The sequence below is a fragment of the Mesoplodon densirostris genome, chromosome 8, assembly GCF_025265405.1.
Source record: "Mesoplodon densirostris isolate mMesDen1 chromosome 8, mMesDen1 primary haplotype, whole genome shotgun sequence".
Taxonomy (NCBI): domain Eukaryota; kingdom Metazoa; phylum Chordata; class Mammalia; order Artiodactyla; family Ziphiidae; genus Mesoplodon; species Mesoplodon densirostris.
Window position 1 is genome coordinate 5,053,253 of NC_082668.1, and position 21,705 is coordinate 5,074,957.

The window sequence follows — 21,705 nt, forward strand, 5'->3', positions numbered from 1 at the left end:
CACTGTTGTGGCCTCCCCCGTTGCGGAGCACAGGCTCCGGACGCGCAGGCTCTGGACGCGCAGGCTCAGCGGCCATGGCTCACGGGCCCAGCCGCTCCGCGGCATATGGGATCCTCCCAGACCGGGGCACGAACCCGTATCCCCTGCATCGGCAGGCGGACTCTCAACCACTTGCGCCACCAGGGAGGCCCTAAAGAGGTTATTATTAACTGTGGTCATAAGGGTGGGGCCCAAATCTAATACGACTGGTGTCCTTATAAGACGAGGAAGACTCAGCAGGCCAGGAAGAGAGTCCTCACCAGAAATCAATCCTGCTGGCACCTTGATCTTGGACTTCTGGTCTCCAGAGCTGTGAGAAATAAACTTCTGTTGTTTAAGCCCCCCAGGCTGTGGCACTTTGTGACGGCAGCCCTAGCAGACGTACACAGTGTGATGCCAGGCAGGTTACTGAGCCTCACCTTTCTCATCTGTGAAATGGGCACCCTCATATTTACTACTTCATGGTTCAAAGGGATGACACTGTGAAGCTGTAGCACACAGTTCCTGGCACTCAGGAAACAGCCAGTCAGCGTCGTTCACCACTAGTACTCTGACAGATTATAATCGCCCAGTGTCATAAACACTATGGGGATAGAGCAGCAAGGGGGAGGAAACCCTCTGATCAGGAAGAACAGCAGCGACAGGCCCTCTGAGAAGTAAAGGCTGCTCTGGCCGGCCCTCGGGGACACAGCCTGCAGGCGCTCTGCCCCGGGGGAGCCTGGAGCCCTGAGCTCCACGCACTCAGGAGTCTCCCACCCTCATGCTGCCACTCCGTGGGGACGAGTCATGACTCCCCACAGCCGAGGCAGAGAAACTGATACCAACACCCCTCCGCAGGGCAGTCAGAGCCCCCGGCAACGGGACGCCCCGGCCATTCCAGCTTCCCCTCCTCACACCCCCTCCTCCTCTCTGCTCTGCTCATATCCTGCCCCCGCTGCCTCTGACGACTGCCTGCTCATACCTCCAAGTCCAGAGGGATTGACCCCTCTGGTCCTCACCCTCACCTTCCCAGCCCAGTGGAATCCACCGTTCCTCCAGGGGTACAGGGCTCTTTCAACACACCTCCACTGCAACGCCCACCCACCAGTACTGGAGGGCAGGGGTAGGGGCCTCCCTGAAAGTCTGAGGCCAGCCTGGGTGGCAGGCATCTATCTTCTGTCTCCCCAAGCCCCTGACAGAGTCCCCAGGGTGTGTCCACACAGGATGAGTGTATGACAGTTACAAGCCAACTGAGTCTGGTAAGAAACAATGCCAAAACCAAGTAGCTTATTGATTCATCCACAAGCTTCGAGAAACTTAGCTTTGAGCAACTTCCCTCTATTTGTATGTGAGTTTATCTTTCTGAGCCCATAGGGAATTGGGTTTTCATCACCACTGTTGAACTTTTAAAGAAAATAAACAACCTTTAGGTGAAATGAATCACTAAATCAGGTATCACCCCAGCTCCTGGATTATGGATACACAGAGGACACACTCAGTCATAAAATGAACTTCCACTCTTGGAAGTAACATTATGTTTGCAGGCTAGTTTACAGTGTATAAAGTGCTTCATTGTATATTACTCTGTCAGTCGTAAAACGAACTTCCACTCTTGGAAATAACATTATGTTCGCAGGCTAGTTTGCAGTGTATAACGTGCTTCATTGTATATTACTTTGTATCACCCTCCTGCAGTCCTCCTGACCAAGGGAAGGATTAGGTCAAACTGCTCTGCAGATTATATTTAAATTATGGATTTTGTATTTTAGCAGTCATGTCATTTATTTCAGCATTTTGAGCATTTTGTACAGACCATACTGCCATCCACCTACATTGGCCAAAGTGTCAGGGGGTCTGCCCTACTTATCAAAGACGGATGACGGTAAATTCCAATGCAGGCGTCCAGATATTCCAAAGTGTGCCAAGAGTGCCAATGACACTATGATATCCGAGGAGTCAAATGAAGAGCGTGTATGCCCCCACCTGACCTATTAAATTAATAATCGTAATTGGCTGAGCCTGTCGTGAACCAGGTCGGATGCAATCCTTGCAGGGCCCTGTGCACCCAAGTGAGGTAAATTAGCTTTCAGAGCACCAGGTCTGTGTCAGTAAATTACCTGCTTCTGGGGAGCTGGCTGGGCCCCCGTGGGTGCCGCGCAGAGCTGATTTGCCACATGGGTGAGCAGAGTCTTCTCAGGATGCTGGTGCTCACGGGCCCCTCTGTGGTCACGGAGTAAACAGGATCCCTTGTGGACGCGGCGCCATGGGGTGAGCTCTCCCCGCATCCCGGGACGAGGGCACAGCCGTCCCTTTCTCTCCCTGCCAGTCCTTCTAAAGTTTCGGCCTGGTCACCAATCTTGTTTCCTCCAGGAAAGCAGACGATGGCTGGGTGGCCGACCACCCGGCTGTGAACGGTGTCAAACTTTCCGGAGATGCTGAGTGAGCAGCATCGGGCGGCTTTTTTCCTGCGGATGCCACACCATCCACCCACCTCCCCACTCCCGGGTCGACCCCAGGTACCAGACCACGCAGGTCAGTGCCTGCAACAGGCTGGCCGAGGGGATTCACTGCAGAGCATCCTTTCACTTAACTGACAATTGCTGCTTTCTACTCAACTGAGAATCCAACACATGTATGGCTTCAAAACGGCTCACAGGTGACGGCAGAGTGCTGGGGACAGTGCCACCCAGGCCGCTCTGCCTCTGATGCCCTGGGAAGGGCTTTCCTGTGGCTTCAGTGGCTGCAGGAAACGCCCTGCTGTCATGGGCTGGCTGTCTGCCCCAGAGGTGGCCAAAGTCCACCAGGGTTCAAGGTCAAAGTCAAGACCTTAAAAAAAGTCACATGAAACCAACAAGGTCCTACTGTATAGCACAGGGAATTCTACTCGACACTCTGTGATGACCTACAGGAGAAAAGAATCTAAAAAAGAATGAATATATGTCTATGTAGAACTGCATCACTTTGCTGTCCACCTGACATGAACATAACACTGTAAATCAACTGTACTCCAATAAAATTTAAAAAATAAAATCAATAAAATAAAATGCTTCCAACCACTCAGGTGAAAAAATAAAAAAGTCACACGAAGACACTTTGTGTTTGGTGTTTCCCTGGAGCATCCCAGAATTAAACAGCTGAGCCGGGTCTACAGCAGCACCTCAGGCCCAAGTTCCGAGAAGGTGCGCCTGGGTTGGAGCAGGCAGAGGAAAAGTCAAATGGAACGGGTGGCCCAAGTGCCTGTCACAGCTCGGGTCCCCGCACGCACCTCTCTGCTGCGTTTCTTCAAGGTCAACGGAGACTTGTGTCTCTCAAAATAGCAACCAGTGGACGAAATACATAGAAAACTTCTGAAATTAGGAAGCAAGCGGATGCCGTGCTTTGCCCGTGAATCTCTAAAAGCTGGCTGTGAGTCCTGCCAGCACTGAAATCTTTAAGAAACAAGGCACCAGGCAAACGGCACGCCATGCCTGACAGGCCCGTGCGGGCCCTGCTGAGGGGGTTCACGGGGACAGTGAGGGGTCTTCGCTGCGGCTGGATTTACAGGCAGGCCCCCTGTGCTCTTCTGGAATCTCCCCTGCTGCCTAACCGGGAATGCCCATCCCTCAGGGCCCAGCCGTGAACGTGGGATGGGTGTTAATAGCCGGATAAACACCATCAGTCTGTCTGAAGGGGGGAAGACCCCCAGACAGAAGCATAATAAAGCAGACAGTAGTTTTCACTCTTTTTCATTCTTGGAAATCCCAGGAGACAACATTTAGGGAGGCGTTTGCTTGTTTCTTGTTTGTCCTCACAAATAAAATATACATACAGGTATTTTCAATTGTGTAAGCAAGACAAGATAAACTGACCAAGATTTAAAAAATTCAAACGTTCACACTCTAGTGTCAGTTACTAGGTGTGAGGCGACGAGGCCCTGAGGTCTGTTTTCCCGGTGGCGTGAACGCCAGGGGCAGGACAAGGCCGGGAAGGGAGAGGCCAGGCTGAGGCTGAGTATCTGGACCATAATATAGAGATGAAAAAATGCGGAAGGGAAAGAAAGAAGGAAGAGCACACAGCTGCCGTCCCCCAAACAGACCTCCCATCTGCCACCCACGATTTGCATGTCACCTTCTCCGGGCTCATTTGTACTTCATTAACTGCCAGTGACTTAACAAGATTTATGCAAATGACACCATAGGAGCTCCCCAACTCCCACCGCCATCAAGCGATTATGCATGTGCAACTCTCCACAGCAGTGAAAAATTAATACGTGACAAGCCCACTCGCTGCCGAGCCGGGCCCTCTGGCCTTTTCTTTTTCTTGCTTTGCTTTTTAATTTTTATTCGAACAGACCTTTTGAGGAGGAGGAGGAAGAGGAAGGAGATGGAGAAGCAGCAGCAGAAGCAGAATTCTTTGAACCCAATCTGCACTAAGACCTCAGAAAGGACGAAAAGGCAAGGTGGGCCCAGGTCCGCCTCAGGAAATGAAGTTACTTTGCAGAAAATAAGTCATATCCTTGACGAGGAGGCTTTCGCTGGGGAAGGAGGGAAGAGATGACCACTGCCCGCCGTGCACGGGCAGCTCCCACGCTGGGGGAAGAAGCCTCTGTCTCACAACGAACGGACGAGCTGTAACGCGTGAGGCAAACAAGGTTAAAATAACCCACCGGCACATGTTTGATCTGTAAACACACGAGTCAGGCGCAGAGCGTGTTGCAGACGGCCTCACCCGTGCCCTAAACCGCCCCGGACAAGACTCCTGTGCGGAGGGGAAGACAGACCCTGTGATGATCAGAAATCCTGGCCCGTCCCAAAGCCACCCCCAGCCCAGCCCCACCGGGGGTCCCTGAGGTTCAGGGCAACTTCTCTGTTGTTAGGCAAAGGGCCCATGAGCTGGGGTTCAGGGCCCCCACACACAGACCAAGTCCTGAACGCGGGCTGAGTGAGGAGACGAGCGCTCGGATGCTGGTGGGAAGGGGGGGCTCTCGGGACAGGAGGAAGGGACCCCGTGCAGCCCCGGACAGATGCGCGAGGACCCGTGTCCCTGGAGAAGCGCGTTGCCGCAGGCCCATCTCAGAAGGTTCCTCTCCACAAGCAGGAGGTATTTCTGTCTGAGGTCAGGGGTCACATGTTTAACTTAAAACACGTAACTCTGCTTCTTAAGCTTTCTGAAGGCTTTTCGCCAACAGGCAGTGTATGGCACACAGGCGTGGGGATACGGAGGCTGGGGTCCAAATCCTGGACCCTCGGCTTCTGAAGATGCCTGGTCTGGAAAGCCTGCCCTACGCGGGTTTAATTTAAAAATAAGGATAACACAGCTACCTGAACCGCGCAATGTTGAGGGTTCAGTGATATGCTAGGTGAAAACAGCATAACGAATACTAAGCAGTCACTTAGTTGTTCCAGTTCTGTAGTGTCTAGAACATTCCGGCAGGTGCTTCTCCACTGGGTTCCGTCCTCTGTAATCCTCTTGCTTCATCTCTACCGGTTGAAGTCATCACTGGGAGGGTTAGGAATTTAGACATCCTCTAATGGTCTCGGTTCCTTTATAAAAATACAGATAAATCTGTATGGCAGCGTGCAAACCCACATCAGTGCGTGTGACCCACAGCAAGGCTCCGACGACAGTGTCCTGAGCAAGACTGATCTGAAAATCCGGTTTTGTGGGAATCTAAAAATTCTCTCTGGCATCTCCACATCCCAGTGTCCCAAGGGACTTGGTATCGTCCAAAGCCCATTTCACAGATGAGGAGTCTGAGGCCGGGCGCAGAGTCCAGGGGACTCGGACAGGCCAGGTGAGGTCTCCGGGAGGCGTCTGCTCTGTGGCCACATGTTGGGGGCAGCTATGAGGGACACGAGCTACGTGCACTGCCTGTGTCACGATTCTCCAGAAAACCAGACCGTGATGTAGAGTTTGACTGGATTATTTGGAACATACACAACCGATAGCTTCCAAGGAGTGGATAATACAAACTTTACGCTGCACGGTCGAGCCCCATCGGCACCCATACTGAAAGCCTGGCCTGTAAGGCGAGCGCCTCCGCAGAGGAGCCTGGGGGTCTGCCTGGCTGGCGTGGAGGCCAATGCTCCCACCTGAACCCACAGGACACGTGACTTAAGGCAACAACAGTCTAGTACTGAGTTCTAATATTCCTAAAAGGAAATGTCCCAGGACCAATATTTTAAGTGAGAGGAAAAGAGTTGAATGCTTTTTCTAATTCTAGTTGAAACAGCATCAACAGAATGAAAACTACACATTAAAATTACCTTATGTGGAGAGTTAGGTTTATAAATAAATGCACAAAGAATAAGCAACTGTGTGCTTGCATCTCTACAGCAAAGAAGTTGTTTAAGAGCCTTCAAAAACACACTCACAGACATAGAGAACAGACTTGTGGTTGCCATGGGGGACGGGGATGGGAGAGGGATGGATTGGGAGTTTGGGGTCAGCAGATGCCAACTATTATATATAGGATGGATAAACAACAACAACAGGTCCTACTGTATAGCACAGGGAACAATATTCAAAATCCTGTGATAAACCATAATGGAAAAGAATATGAAAGAGAATACATATATCTATAACTGAATCACTTTGCTGTACAGCAGAAATTAAACACAGCATTGTAAGTCAGCTATACTTCAATAAAAAAAATTTTTTTAATGCAAAAGTCAAAAAAAAAAAAAAAAAAAGGGAGAACAGCAAAGAGGAGGCAAGAGGACTTTCCTTGGTGGGTCTCCATGCCAGCCCACACACTGGCTGCTCAGTGTCTGAACAGGTCTTATGAAAACCTCGTGGACTTCCTGCTCTGGTCTCGCCTGTGACGCTGGGGCCTGATCCACCCTGTCCCTCCCCACACCTCCGTGCAGAAATTGCCCGGCCCCCAGCTAAAGCTGTATTCCTACTGTTTCAAATGGATTAAACTAAACTGTGGATAGACTCCAGCCCTTTTCAAGGGTGGTCAGTGCCAACACGAGTTCCTACAGGATTGGTGAAACTATCTAAGTACCCGGAGAAGAGGCAAAGCTGTTATCCTGCCCACAGATTCCTCCTCCTCTGAAGCAGAATGCACTCTAAATCAACTGGCCTTCTTTAACAAACTAAAAGATGGCATTTCCAGAAGCCATGGTGCCGGGCTGAACACTTATTTTTATTTTCCTGGGAACTACCGCAGCCAAATAGGTCCGATGAATTCCCGTTTTACTTGAGACATCAAGTAATTTGGTACCCGGCTTCTGGGCTAATGAAAAACGATTCCAGGCTAGCAACATAGGCCAAAACAAATGCCTGCATTCGAGTCCTGTTGTGTAATGAGGAAGTTTAATTAAGGCCCCGCATTACAGCTGTAAATGTTCCCTTATATAATAAGGTCTAAATGAAACTGAACCTAATCAAAGTTACAATTCCTTCATTAGCAAATTACAAACAAGAGCGCACAGCTGACACACCGGCTATGATTATCACAACTAATTGCCTCGTTGTTACAAACCAGCCTGAAACAGTGTTCAGATGTCCGTCTGCGACAGCAAATTAGGGCCACGTCGGGCTACTCCTGTGATCACAAGGGGCTCTTGTATGGCGATCTGATTTACCCCAGTCGACTGGCGGCCAGCGGCCCAATCAAAGCCGAGCTACAAAGGCAGCCTTTGAAGCCAGTGCAGCCTGCAAACACACTCCATATGCAGGCGGGCAGACTGCACTTCATTAGATCTGTTGTCACATTTCCCTCTTCTTATTCTAATGATCCTATTTTAATACACACAGGAACCTCTTCTAATCGATGTCAAGTGAGTGACTTCTACATTCATCAACAGAGCACATCAAACAAACCTTGGCGCACAAGTCAGCATCACAGCGAGCAGAGAGCCGGGGTGTGTCTCCGGCTACAGGGACAGGAAGGGGGAAGCAGCTTACCTGTTTAATTGGGATGGCTCGACCGCTCCCGATGCTGTCCGCCCGGCTCTCCAGGCCTTTTTTCTCTTTGTCTGGGTCACTCCCTTTCCGAGACTGCAAAGTAAAAATAAAGTTAGCATTTGGGGAAGGGCTGCGGTTCACAGATCATGGAGGTGAGCCCCCACCTGCACGGTTTCTGCAAAACACACGCCCAGAAGCCCTGGATGAGCTATGTGTGTACCCACGTGCGCACACACAACCCAGGAGCAGCCCGCTGGGGCGTCCATCTCCACCGAGCCATGACGTTACAGGGAGTTTTCTAAACTTTTCTTCCTACTTTTCCACTGCAAAATTATCTTTTAATTCTTTTGTAAAGAGTTCAAAATTCAATTACTAGAAACCAACGGACCATACAGGAAAGTAACGCCCAACGGGAAAACACATTCTAAAGCTGCAGTTAGTTAATCCAGCTGATGAGGAGAGGATTCCTCGCTGCTTGTTTGGGAAACCTATGACATAAATGTATATATTTAATTAACATCTGAAGGATTTAAAAAATTCTATTAACGTTTCAGCTGTGCAATTCAAAGGGACACCCCTAATTTGTATCAAGGTGCCATTAATGTTCCTTTTGATTGCTTCTGGATAGCTAGAAAAGAGCAAATTCAAAGTTAAAACTAGTCTGAGATACCACAAAAAATAACAAAGGGAAAAAAGTTGAAAATACCTTTTGGGGCAAAACATCAGTACTCTGGGGAAAAATGAGTGGCTTTGTTTGCCAAGCTCCTGAACAGTTTCCCTGGCCGTACTGCTGATGTACGTGCACTGCCCGGGAGCGGGCAATCGGCAGGGACGGCGGCAGTGGTCACCCCAGTTCAGAAGCCACAACTCCAGCACACGGTGACTTGGGGACACTGAAGGAGCACCACAGCTAAGTCTCCATCTCTTGGTGGCGTGAGAAAGTGTGAGCACAATGATTTTCTGACAGATTTATTTTATTATGAGAGAAAGATCTGAGATTCGTCCTCCTTAATAACTGTGCTGACAAGTGACAACTCCACTCCATTACTTTTCAATGGGAACATTACTCACGCAATATTGAAAATGGAGAAACATTTTCATGTGCTTTTCAAATCTGGGATGATATATGAAATGAACAGCCTTTGTGGTGTCCAGGGCGGCAGTGAGAAGCTAATGAAATCCAGTTTTAAAGGGTGTGAGATGGAGTCGCTGATTTTTTTTTTTTTTAATATTAAAGGGAGCGATGTCGTAGGGCATAAGGGAGAAAAGCCCCCATGACGTAAACCGGGATCTGGGACTGCAAGGGGCACAAGGACTCCTTAGAAGACAGGCTTCTTCGATGATGCTAAGAAGCCGACATTTATTTACTGAACACCTACTAAGTGCCAGGCCCCGTGTGCTTTTTTTCTTTAGGATGCTAGAAGCCTGGAATGAAGTACCAGGAAACGAAACAGGCAACCAATAAAAAGTTGCAGAAGAACATAAAACATGACGTTTAACCTTTGGGCTAGGAAAGAAATAGAGATCTATCAATTCCTTGTCGTGAATTTTAGTTAAGAGTCGCGGGCTCACTTTTCTCTTTAATTAATAATCTGTGGTAAGAGGTACGTAACAGCCTTAAATTCTCTTTTCCCTACATCTCAGTTCATAAGAAAGCTGGAATTTGAGGTTACTATTTGTAAAATGAGATTCAAAGCTCATGGCGGTGACTTTTAAAATTGTTTTAAATCAACAGAGACCATTAATGGTACTTTCAGAATTCTATGAATGCTAAATTTCTAAATCTGGAAATCTATCTTCATTATTCTCTATTAACCAGAATAATTAACAAAACAAACATTAAAAAAATTAACATCTTCCTCAAGGCAGCACATCTGTCCTCGCAGCCACTCTGTCGTCAGAGCAGAATTTCCAGATTCCACACGAAGCAGGATTATGAACTAATAAGCTCCATGTTTGATCACACTCCCTGAGATGAAGGAGGCTGAAACTGATGTAAGACTTCACTGCCAAAATGCAACAGAAATTCCCTACGGCTCCAACACGTTGGTGGAGAGAGTCATAAAACTAAAATTTCAAGACAGACCAGTGGTTATTTGTTAGACAAAAGGGTTTGCTGTATCGCTGTCTTACAGTGACTTTTGGTACGACAGGCTGTGATATACATCATAAAACTGAAATCCAACAACGAAACTAAAACAAACCCGTTGGACATAAGACACTGCAGCACGTACAAATTCCCAGTAAGGTCTCCTGATGTTTCTGCCAACTCTGAGACTGCATCACCCACGTCCTTACGTTCCAGCTGAAATGGCTCCGTGAAATCATCAGAGCCGAAGTCTCTCTGGGTACCGCTGCCTGGGTCAGGAGTGAGTGTGCAACGCATCCAGCCTGACACACAACCAGAAGCCTAACGGGAGTTTATCACACCCATCACAGAAGGTCGGGGGGAGCCAGAAGTGGGACCGCGTAGCCTCCGCAAACAGCGAACACAGAGAAAAGAAAGGCTAGGATAACTCTCATTACCATCTCCTTCTTTAGAGGAATGGTTAACTTTCCCCCAGGTGATAAAAGCAGCCGTGAAGGGGCACCCCATCAGCTGCCTGCTTCCAAGGACAGGCCGCATTGCTGACAGGAGCCCTCACTATTAAACAGAAACCTGCTTTCCCCTTTCTAACTGATGAGTAAGTCGAAGGCTGCTGGAACACGTATAATAGGATCCACGCTCCCCTTCTCTACAGAAGACAAAATACCATTCAAACAGGTCTATTTAGACTATCAATTTTGCTGCCTTATTTTTTACAGAGCATCTCTATGAGCTGGGCTATGCCTTTTTCACAATCTTAGGTTACTGGGTATGCTTGGCTCTGTTTCGGGGTGTCGGCATTATATGGTAAGCTTTAAAAAATACCATGTAAGGGACACCAGGATTATAAGGCTTGAAAACAGGCAAAGCAACGTACAATTGTGGACACGTACTAGAATGAGTTTAAGACAGGGATACAGATAATAGACACCAAATCCAAGTGAATGCCGATCCCTGGACCAGGGGTCAGGGGGATGTATTCTGGAGAGGCGCAGTTTATCTGTGACTGTGTTATTTCTAGAAGAAGTAACCGCTGCAGTGGCAGAAAAATGCTCGTATTTGCTGAGTTGCATGGTGAGTACATGCATGTGTTTTTTTTAATTCCTATATGCTTGAAAATATTTCCTAATAAAACATTTGAACCCCATGTAAATTAGGGCCATGATTACTAAACTAATCATCCTAAGTGCCAATATTACAGAACCAGGAAGTGAATGGAGATAGTCTTTGAATATTTCTTTTCTCAAAACAATGATTTTTTTCTCAAAGAATTAAGCAAGATAGGATATAATTTAGCTTTTTTATCAGTGAAGTACCGTTCCTACCGCCAATATAACACATAATTTGCTACTACAGGAGAGACTTTTTAAAGTCTGTACTATTTTGTAAAAGGTGCGTGTGATTTATTTTTGCTTAAGATTTTTGCTTATTTCTGCACATGTGTATATGCCAACAGAAACATCTGGGACTGAAGAATGTTAGCCCAGAGTGGTACATTTACAGGTCATCAGATCCGAAGTTTATACAATTCATAAGCACGTTATTTGAAAAATGGTGTGTGTACTACTTAATTAACCCTGGCCTCTTTATGAGGGTCTAATAAACAAGGAGGACAATGCTCCCTCATCTGGGCTTTACTGTCCCAGCCTGGGTGGATTTTTATTCACTAGGATTGTTTGGCATATGGTACTGCTGTCCTCCTAATACACGCTTTTCAATAAATACACTTTTGCCAATTTAAGTCAGTAACTACCAATAATCGCTAGGGATGAAGAGTCTATGAAATTTTACATATTTAAGAATAGATGCAAACCGGTAACAAGGAGAATTTAGTTTCCTAAGTGGCTACAATTTCAAAATTAATTTGCTTCTTGTCATTCCTTGGATGACACTGACCTCTAGTGGAGTTGACACTTCTAAGATCTTCAACCTACAACAACCACCCGGCACCACCACCATCACCATCATCGTCTTGTTCAATGTCAAACCCAGTCATGACGAAGATACAGGATCTCAGCCGTCTTTTCCTTGAACGCCGTGATGCAAACCCACCATGAGGTTAGCTTCTTCCATGACCTGATACCTGTTCCCGCTAATGACAGCCGAGCAGCCGGATTCGATTTCTAAAAGGGTGTATTTACTCTCAGACCATTTTCCAGCACTTAAAGAGATCAAGCACTGATCCTGCACAGGGTCACAGGCAGGCCCCCGCATCACTAGCTATGTTAATTATGACACAACAAATGAGGATTTTCCGCCATCACAAGGATGAATTCTTCCTGGCTCCGGCACTGCCCCACCCGGCCTGGACAGCGGCTCCCCTGGCCTCTGCCCGGGTGCCTGGACGCGGCGGCGGTGCGTACATGTGCGCCGCTCCAGCAGCGGGGAGAGTGCCCCCTCGCTCCAGTCTCCGCTCTCCTCCTGGCAGGCAGAGCCCCCCGATCTCTAATCCGCTTCCTCTTGAACGTGGGTTAGCTCCCATAACACTATCCCTGATAGAAAACAGAACCCAGCTGCACAGACAGCAGAGGGGAAGGGAACGTTTATTACCCGAGTTACCGTTCCTTTGCTTCTTCCTGCCTTACACTTGTCTCCTTTGTCAGTCACCCAGTGGGCAGGGTCCGGGACACTATTGTCCAGCACATTCCAGCCCCAGGGCTGCCGTTATAAAGGGTGGGGATGGGCACGTGTCAGAGCAGCTCCATTTTAAAGAGACTTCCTGGTTCTCACCTCTCACCTTGAACAGAAACCAAAGCCAGGGACCAGGAAAGGTGACCCTTAGAAGGTGTCGTGAGCCTGGGTGTTCTCTCTTCCTGCCACACCTTAGAAGGAGCGGCAAAGATACAGAAGGTACTCTGGTCCACGTTCAAGAGCCCCCGCCCCTCCCCGCCACGCTGGTGTCCTGCTCACGGCCCAGTCTCTCTGTATCTTCGGCAAGGGGCTTCTCAGGTCCACTGACCCATGAGTCAGTGCACAGCCTGTTCTGTGAGGTGACACTTTCTCAACTGACAGACCCCACCTGGGCGTACGGAAGTGTTACAGGTGTTGGATAAGCCAGAAGTGCTGCTTAGGTGACTGCTGTTATTCTCGGTATGTTTGAAGAAATGCCACAGTAAAGCATCTTATTCATGTACAGATTTACGCATATCAGATATTCACCTGTACTTTGCAGACACCTAATTACCTCCCTCCCAATCTCTTACACAGCCCTACAACTACTTTCTTTTTTTTTTTTAATTTATTTATTTTTGGCTGTGTTGGGTCTTCATTGCCACGCGCGGGCTGACTCTAGTTGCGGCGAGCAGGGGCTACTCTTTGTTGTGGTGCGCGAGCTTCTCATCGTGGTGGCTTCTCTTGTTGCAGAGCACGGGCTCTTGGTGGGCAGGCTTCAGCAGTTGTGGCTCACAGGCTCTAGAGCACAGGCTCAGTAGCTGTGGCGCACGGGCTTAGCTGCTCCACGGCATGTGGGATCTTCCCGGACCAGGGCTCAAACCCGTGTTCCCTGCATTGGCATGCGGGTTCTGACCCACTGCGCCACCAGAGAAACCCTCTACAGCTACTTTTGCTTATGCATTAGAGAAATCATTCCATAACATTAGTGGTGGTGAGATAAAAATGAAAGCCAGGCCACAAAGACTCTTCGCCCCTACAGGGAATCTTCTTAGCAGCCTCACCACAACTACTGTTGTTTCCAGCTCAGAGAGATTAAGTAAGTTGCCCAAGGTCAAACAGCTGCTGGCAGTGCAGGACAGGGTCTGAGCCTGTCTGATCCTCACTCTGGCCCTCCAATAGCAGCATCTGCCAGAACTCACAGGGCACAGGGCAAAGAGCAAAGGGAAGGGGAGAGTTGTGAGGAGGGGGTGTTCGCTGTTGGCAATAGACCTTGGCACTACAGACTTATCTGATGGGAAAACTGTTATGAACGTGGTGGGAAAGGGACAGGGGAGCTATCGTACTTGGTAGCCTCGTTCACCATCAAGAACGCCATCTTCAGGGAATCCCCTGGCAGTCCAGTGGTTAGGACTCAATGCTTTCACTGCCGAGGGCCCGGGTTCAGTCCCTGGTGGGGGAGCTAAGATCCCACAAGCCTCGCAGTGCCGCCAAGGGGAAAAAAAAAAGAAAAAGGAAGAAAGAACGCCATCTCCAAGCAAGGGCAGTGGGTCAGATAAGAGACTTGCGGCCACCCCTGCAGAATCTTCCTTCAGTTTAAGCCAGGAAATACTGAACTTCTTTGCCTCTAAGTCAGCAATAATCAACCAAGAGGAGAAGTCAAATGGTTTACAACAGGGCACCCTGACACTGGTGGCCGGAGACCTCTTTTGTTGTGGGGCTGGCCTGTGCATCGCAGGATGTTTAGCAGCTCCATGGTTGCTACGCAGACTAGATGTCTGCAGGACCACACCCACTCCCACCCCCGAACTGAGACAATTCAAACTTTCTCCAGAAATGGCCGAATTTCTGGGAGTGCAAAACCGCCTGGTTGAGAACCCCTGCTTTGAAAGCATACACTTGTAATGCACAGACCTAGTCCCAGGAGGGAAAGTGTTCTTCTCAAATCAAATGACTCCAGTCACACGGCAGTAGCAGCTCTGCCTGGAGCTCTGTGGCCCCGAGTTCTGGGCTCCACTGCAAAGCCTTCCATGATTGATTGGTAATGTCTGCTGTGTGTAAGGGAAGCGACAGGGCGGCAGCACTTTTGTGTCCTCTGTAGTTCAGCGGTTCTCTGCATCCCAACTGCCCAGGGAACTTCTAAAAACTACACACGCCTGGGCCCCACACAGATTCTGAGTTCGTAAACCTGAGCCCTGAGAGCTGATGTAGAGTTTTCAAATGCTCTGCAGACGGTTCTCAAGAAAAGTCCAAGTGGACTGGCTTCTGTCTGTGAGCTGCTAAAGACCCTGAGATAAGTCCTCGGTGCTCCAGCCTGAGGAGAAGGGGGTCTGTGCACTGATACGGCTTTAGACACCTCATCCGAAAGGCCTGATGCACACGTCTGGGGAATGCTGGCAGAGTCTGTCACCTCCATGTATCTCATGTGACAAGTCTTTAGCTAGAGACCAAGAAAGTCACAGGATAACAGAGACCTTTACACAAACCCCTTGCTCTTCATTCCTGACACATGTCAGGACTCCCTGCAACTGAGAAACTTTGCTCAACATCTCCATCTTGGCATCTTATAATTTTCTGAGACTTCCACAGAACTCAGCACTCTTCTCGTTCATTTGGTTTGGATGCTACACCTGTCACTGAGCCACCTGGCGGTCAGAGGACCGCTAGGTGAGCAGGAACCATGCTCCGATTCCCCACCCCCGCCCCCTGGGGGGACACTCACGGTGAAGAGGTTGGACCGGCGCTTGGACTGCTTGCGGACGGGCGTGGGCGTGTTGGCCGCGGGCGGTACGTCGATACGCAGCTCCTTTTGGCTGGTGCTCGGCGTGGACGGGACAGAGGAGGAATAGTCGCTCAGACTCCCGCCTCCGTTACTTGTCTGTAATGATTGAAAGCCAAGGTTTTGTTAGGACACGCTCCAGGAGCCTAACCCGCCACCTGCGTGGGGTCATAACCCACAAGCCAGCAAGTTGCATGGAGGTGCGGCCCGGCCGGTGGCATCAGCATCAAGCAGGCACAGTTTCATCCTAGAACAGACCGATCAGCTCAGCATCATTTTGTCTAAGAAAAGTGACTTAAGACAGAGAGAAGTCTCTTTCGTTTGATCTTATACACTACCAAATGTAAAATAGATAGCTAGTGGGAAGCAGCCGCGTAGCACAGGGAGATCAGCTCGGTGCTTTGTGACCACTTAGGGGTGGGATAGGGAGGGTGGGAGGGAGACGCAAGAGGAAAGAGATATGGGGACATATGTATATGTATAGCTGATTCACTTTGTTATAAAGCAGAAACTAACATACCATTGTAAAGCAATTATACTCCAGTAAAGATGTTAAAAAATCTGAGCATTAAAATGTCATTATTTTCTATTTCCTCTGAAAAGGGAAGGAGTTGGTTGAACTAAGTGGTTTCTACAGTCCCTTCACTGCTCCAGATTAGAAGGAGAAAGAGTGCGATTTTGCCTAGTAGAACCAAAACTCACATTTTGAAAATGACCTCTTGAAGGGATAAATTGGGAGATTGGGACTGACATATACACACTACTATATATAAAAATAGATAACTAATACGAACCTACTGTCTAGCACAGGGAACTCTTCTCAGTATTCTGTAATGACCTATATGGGAAAAGAATCTAAAAAAGAGTGGATATATGTATATGTGTAACTGATTCACTTTACTGTACACCTGAAACTAACACAACATTGTAAATCGACTAGACTCCAATAAAAATTCATTTAAAAAAATAAAAAGAAGAAGAAAATGACCTCTTGAAAATGTGAAAGCTTCTGGAAGATACTTCAAGATTCAGAGAGAATTACAGATGCCTAGAGTGGGATTTAACATCCTTGAGCGTGCCTTCACAGGACCCCACTGTAAACGCACTTCCTGACTCTTCAAGCTACCAAAAGCACGATACCAAACCTTCTCGCTACATCTCTTTAAAGAGTGTCAGTATAACACCCGCCTAAGAAATGTTAACCGAAGACACACGGGCAGGCAAAAATAAGCCAACAGTTCCTTACTGGGTTTTTGGTTAGGTTCTTCAAAGTGACAATTATATTGTTTATTCCCAAGTAAACAGCAAAATGTTGCAATGGAAAGATACTAGTTTCCATAGGGCCTAAGGGAGACGGGAATTATAACTGAGGGCTGCTACCATATTGAAGCATATTGTAGGATTAGCCACTGAGATTCACCCACAGCTGCCCAACAAGCAGACGTGAATGAGGACCACCGTGGGGTCATTTAAATCAACAGCAGAGATGGTAGTGCACACCCCGCACCTCCACTCCAGCCAGCATGCCTCATAACACAGGCAGCGTGAAAACGGGAAATATTAAAGAATGATTCCCATAAAAACCACTTGGCCACAGCAGTTTCTGAAGGAGATGTTAAGTCAATTACCAACATGCTGTTATTTATAAAGTTGAAAAGAAAAAAAAAAATCACCTTGGAGCCGGCTGAGAACACTATTGGGCAGGTGTGTCCTCCTGGGTTCTGACCTGCTTTTCAGTCCAACCTCTCACGGGCCCAACATACCTGGCTGATGTGCACAGCAGACACCTGTGCGGAACAGACAGATGAGTGGCTCGGAGAGTTGGGGAGGGACTTGCAGGGCCCGATGGACAGCTGCTGCTTCTTCCTCGTGGCAACAATCTTCTGGGCAACTAGTGGACAGGAAGACAGAAGAAGTCTACGTGAGGCTGGTTTCCAAACAGAGGGAATGTGGCAGAGACCGAGGGCTGTCTCTGGCATCCACTATTCCTTTCATCTGCGGTAACAGAATTCCTGAGTTTTAGTTGGGCACAGGACTACCAGAATAGATATGACATTTCCTGGAGCTTCCTCCGGTCCATCCCCTTGCACCCCAGCTAAATGTGGCCATGCAAGCAAGCTCTGGCCAATGGGATGGCAGCAGGAGGGTAACATGGCGGCATCCAGGAAACATCCTTGAGAGAGCTGCCCCTGGCCCATTTCTTCCTTATGTCTTTTTCCTTCTTGCTGTGTAAAAAGCACATATGTTGGCTGTAGCTCTGGAAGCGATCTTGCAGAAGGAAGCCACACTTGGTGGGACACAAGCCCCTTCTAGGGGCTAGGCCTCTGGCTCGGCAGCCTTGTGCAAACCTCAGATGCTTTATATGTAAAACACAAAAATACACACCTATCCTGTTTAAATTATTCTAATAATAGGACTTTCCCCCCAGTTACTTGCAGCAAAAATAATCCTAAATAAGATAGGGTAATTTAAACCAAACCCTTTGGAAAATCAAAAATCTGTTTTTTTGCATAGCCTAAAGAATTACTCTTAACTCTACAGGCTACTGCACAGAATTATATTCAAGGACATGTAATTATGTCAAAGACTTTTTTTATTTAAATATATGGCTATACACATTGGGAGTTTATCTTAATCAATACAAATCTAAATTCAACCAGCCATAACTTCTCTTGGCAAATAGGCTGGCTGATAAAGCATATTGGATTTAACTGGAAAGGAAGTCAACGATTAGAAAACTCTTCCTACACCAATAGGTGTCACTACAGGAGAATAACTACAGCTTTTATTTGAATAGATGCATGCCTTTGGGGAATAGCTGTAATTAAGTTCAATGACATTCAATCCTTATCTTTGTCCAGATAGGTTGCTGATTTAAAAAATACCCACGCAAAGGAAACACACCACTGTCCCCAGCAATAGCTTATGTTATAGAAGGAGCACACACAGTGTCCTCAGATAATTTCTTTTCCAAATGAACATAATTTTTATAAGGAACTGGTTTGTCCACAGCTTATGGTTTTCATGTAAATGAATGATAGTATAAATATGATTAAGTGAAAATGCAATATATAAAAAATGGCTCACAGAGATGAAGAAGCAGCTTCATTAGTTACATCCCACCTCCGATAGGCCTCTTATCATCCTGAAAGGATGATATCAATTAATTTATCTTCCCGTAGTGTATTGATCATAAGCTTCATCAGCTAATCATGTTTAAATTACAGAGGAATATCGCAACACTTTGTCATTTCAAAACCATTGGCGTATCGATCTGGGGTCTTTGAAGACGCACATTAGAATATTTTAAAAATCATTATGTGAACTCAAAACTAAAACCTAAGATCAGATTCCAACAGCCGCAAAACGTGTGTCTTACAGGTGAACTGAAATCCCCAAACCAAAAGCAAATTAACTTAAAATCATGATTGTTTGGGGGACTGCCAATTTACTTCTATTTTTTTCTTTTTTTTTTTCTGAAAAAGAGCAAAAAGTTGTTTTTGTGTTCAACTACTCCTGGCCTCAGAGTCACTATTCAGTTGGATGACCATACTGACTTTCACCTTAAATCTCATAGAAAAAACACAAATGTCAGAATTAAACGGGGCAAAGCTGCTGGGAGAACTTCATAGACATTTTCTATAAGTGTTTTCTACTCTTAGGGGAAATTTGAGAAACTTTCTAAGACAAGTCAAATATGTTATTAAAATCCTCATTTTATGAAACTCCAAATGCAAATCAATGTTCCCTCCTTCCCACGTGGAGGCTAGAAAGAGCAAGTTCATGGGCAGAGAGAACCTTTCCCCAATAAACCCTCTCACAGAACAGGGCTGTGCAAAGCGTGAACCACACGTTAAGTACTACGGTTCTTCTGTCCACTGAATTATTGCTTGGCCACATTTATTAAAAAAAAAAACGAAGTCACAACTGCTAATAACTGGTAGCATGCTTTTAAATTTAACTAGAACCTTCAACCCTATTTTCTGTATTTCTCCATAATTTTTATGTCTACACACACATGGAAGAAAGGAAATGAGTTACAAATATTTTGTTCTGAAATACATAGACTGCTTTAGGAGTTACAGGATCACCCATAAAAGTGGGGGACACTTAAAGAACAACGGAAGTATCTGACTTAAGAAGGAAAAGGAGGGGCTTCCCTGGTGGCGCAGTGGTTGAGAGTCCGCCTGCCGATGCAGGGGACACGGGTTCGTGCCCCGGTCCGGGAAGATCCCACATGCCGCGGAGCGGCTGGGCCCGTGAGCCATGGCCGCTGAGCCTGCGCGTCCGGAGCCTGTGCTCTGCAGCGGGAGAGGCCACAGCAGTGAGAGGCCCGTGTACCGCAAAATAAATAACTAAATAAATAACTTTAAAAAAAAAGAAGGAAAAGGAGATAAGGGGACTGTTTTGTAAGGCTGGGCCACCATCTCCTCCACAGTGAAAAGCCCCCGGCCCACTGCGGGCCACAGGGCTGGGCTGGGCTGTGTGAGTGGAAGGGCCCCCTGCCCCAATAACAACTCAAGGGAAACGGGATGCCAGGGGCAGGGAGGCACTGTTCTCTTATAACTATAATCATCAACTTTTCCTGATATTTGGAACATTTAAATGTCAGGAGACTTAGAACATGAATATTACTTACACGCCAGATTACACTGGCTGGGAAATTTTTATAATCACTGAGTTTTTGTCTGCATTGGATCATTCCACAAATGAATACATCACGTATTTTATATAAATACATGCAATGCACGAATGAGAAAACAGAAACACAATCACTTGAGATTACTTAAAAGAATCTGGTCTCTTGATCATCGAGGTGTGATGTTTTTCCTATTTTGGTGACTTGCTTTCCTATAAAGTTGCCTGAGACGCTAAGCCTAAGTCTGAAATGCTGTCGTTGGCATTTCAGCCAACGGAAAATGTCTGCTCTTTTACCAGACACCCCACCAATTTCATTAACCTGATATGGCAATACCAGTACTTGGTGTCATTTTAAAAGTCACTTCCTAGGGATGTAACGTGCATGGTAAATGCACAATAGTTAACACAGCTGTAGGTTATACATGGAAGTTGTTAGGGGCATAAACCCTAGGAGTTCTCATCAAAGGTAAAAAACTTCTATTTCTTTAATTTTGTATCTATTTTACATAGATATTTTAGTATATCTCAGTAAAACTGGGAGGCAAAAAATGTTCAAATATCTTCAAGTATAAATGAATGAATGAATGAATAATGTATATCACTCCCTCCACAAGTTTGAAATTTTATTTGGGTAATAGATAAAACATACCCTTTAAGGAGCCCCTTCAACCATATCTATAATTACACTGTAGAAACTTCAAAACCAAGCAAGCAAATTGCTGGTGTCTGGGAGAGGCACGAGGGGCTCCTGGGGGCTGGCAGTGGCCCCTTCCTGACCTGGGTGATGACTCTGAGATCATTCTTTTTTAGCCGTACCCTTAAGTATACTTTCATAAACGTATTTCCATTCTTCAACTAGAAAGAAGTTTATTTACAAACTTAAGCAACAAGAAAAGCGAGTTATACATTCACTTTCCCCACAGATTTTAAATTCTCTATTGGATACACGATAAATGGCACCTTTTAATTAGTGTGTGAAAATAAGACTCTCAGACAGCTCACAAATAAGACCTCATTAAATCCTGGCCTAATGCCCGATTGCTGCTTCTGCTTTCTTTCTCCAATCATTTGCACTAAAGGAGGAGCAGAAAGAACGAATCTGGTCACACCAAGGGAGTCAGGCCCACCTCTCACCAGGTAACTAGGGGCATCCTCCTCCCCTCCCTCTCCCCACTCTTCTTTGTCCCTTACATCTGAACGATGGGCCAGCGGTCTGCACTTCCTGTCTACTGAGTCATTTAATCCTCGCAGTTGAGGAAAACAAGGCAGAGGGGGGACCGGCGGCAGAACAGGGGTTCAGACACTCCGTGGGCCCTATGATGGCTCCAAACACTGCTGCCTGGCAAGGAAGCACCCCCCCCCCCCAGACTCTACGGCTCCCAGGACAGGGACTGTGTACCCTTTGGCCCTGTCCCGTCACAGACTCTCCCTTGCTCTGCTGACCACTGCAACCCGGCTTCCGCCTCCATCCCCTTGGCTGGACCTGCCATTGCCAAGGTCGCTGGTGACCAACTGGAGGCCAGGCCGCATCCTTCTTGGCCTGTGGGCCACCCTAGGCACCGCGGATGGTTCCTCCTCCCAGGACGCTGACTCTCCTGGGTGTCCTGCCCCAGCTGGAACCTCTTTCTCAGCCTCCTTCACCGGTTCTCTGAATGTGGGTGCTTCTAGGCTTCCTTCT

General features: G+C 47.3%; 1 protein-coding gene across 6 annotated transcripts in view; it reads right to left on the reverse strand.

The window, feature by feature from the left end:
* The window catches only part of AGAP1 (ArfGAP with GTPase domain, ankyrin repeat and PH domain 1), a 564,902-nt gene that overhangs the window by 272,321 nt on the left and 270,876 nt on the right, over window positions 1–21,705 (reverse strand). For 5 of the 6 annotated variants that reach the window (XM_060107327.1, XM_060107326.1, XM_060107328.1 and 2 more), the window contains exons 7-9: window positions 17,150–17,277; window positions 15,330–15,485; window positions 7,912–8,004 (exon numbers count right to left, since the gene is read on the reverse strand). In XM_060107327.1, coding sequence (XP_059963310.1) covers window positions 7,912–8,004; window positions 15,330–15,485; window positions 17,150–17,277 — 377 coding nt within the window. Of the gene's footprint in view, window positions 1–3,780; window positions 5,541–7,911; window positions 8,005–15,329; window positions 15,486–17,149; window positions 17,278–21,705 lie in introns of those variants that run through there. The other variant, XM_060107329.1, reaches the window with a different exon arrangement.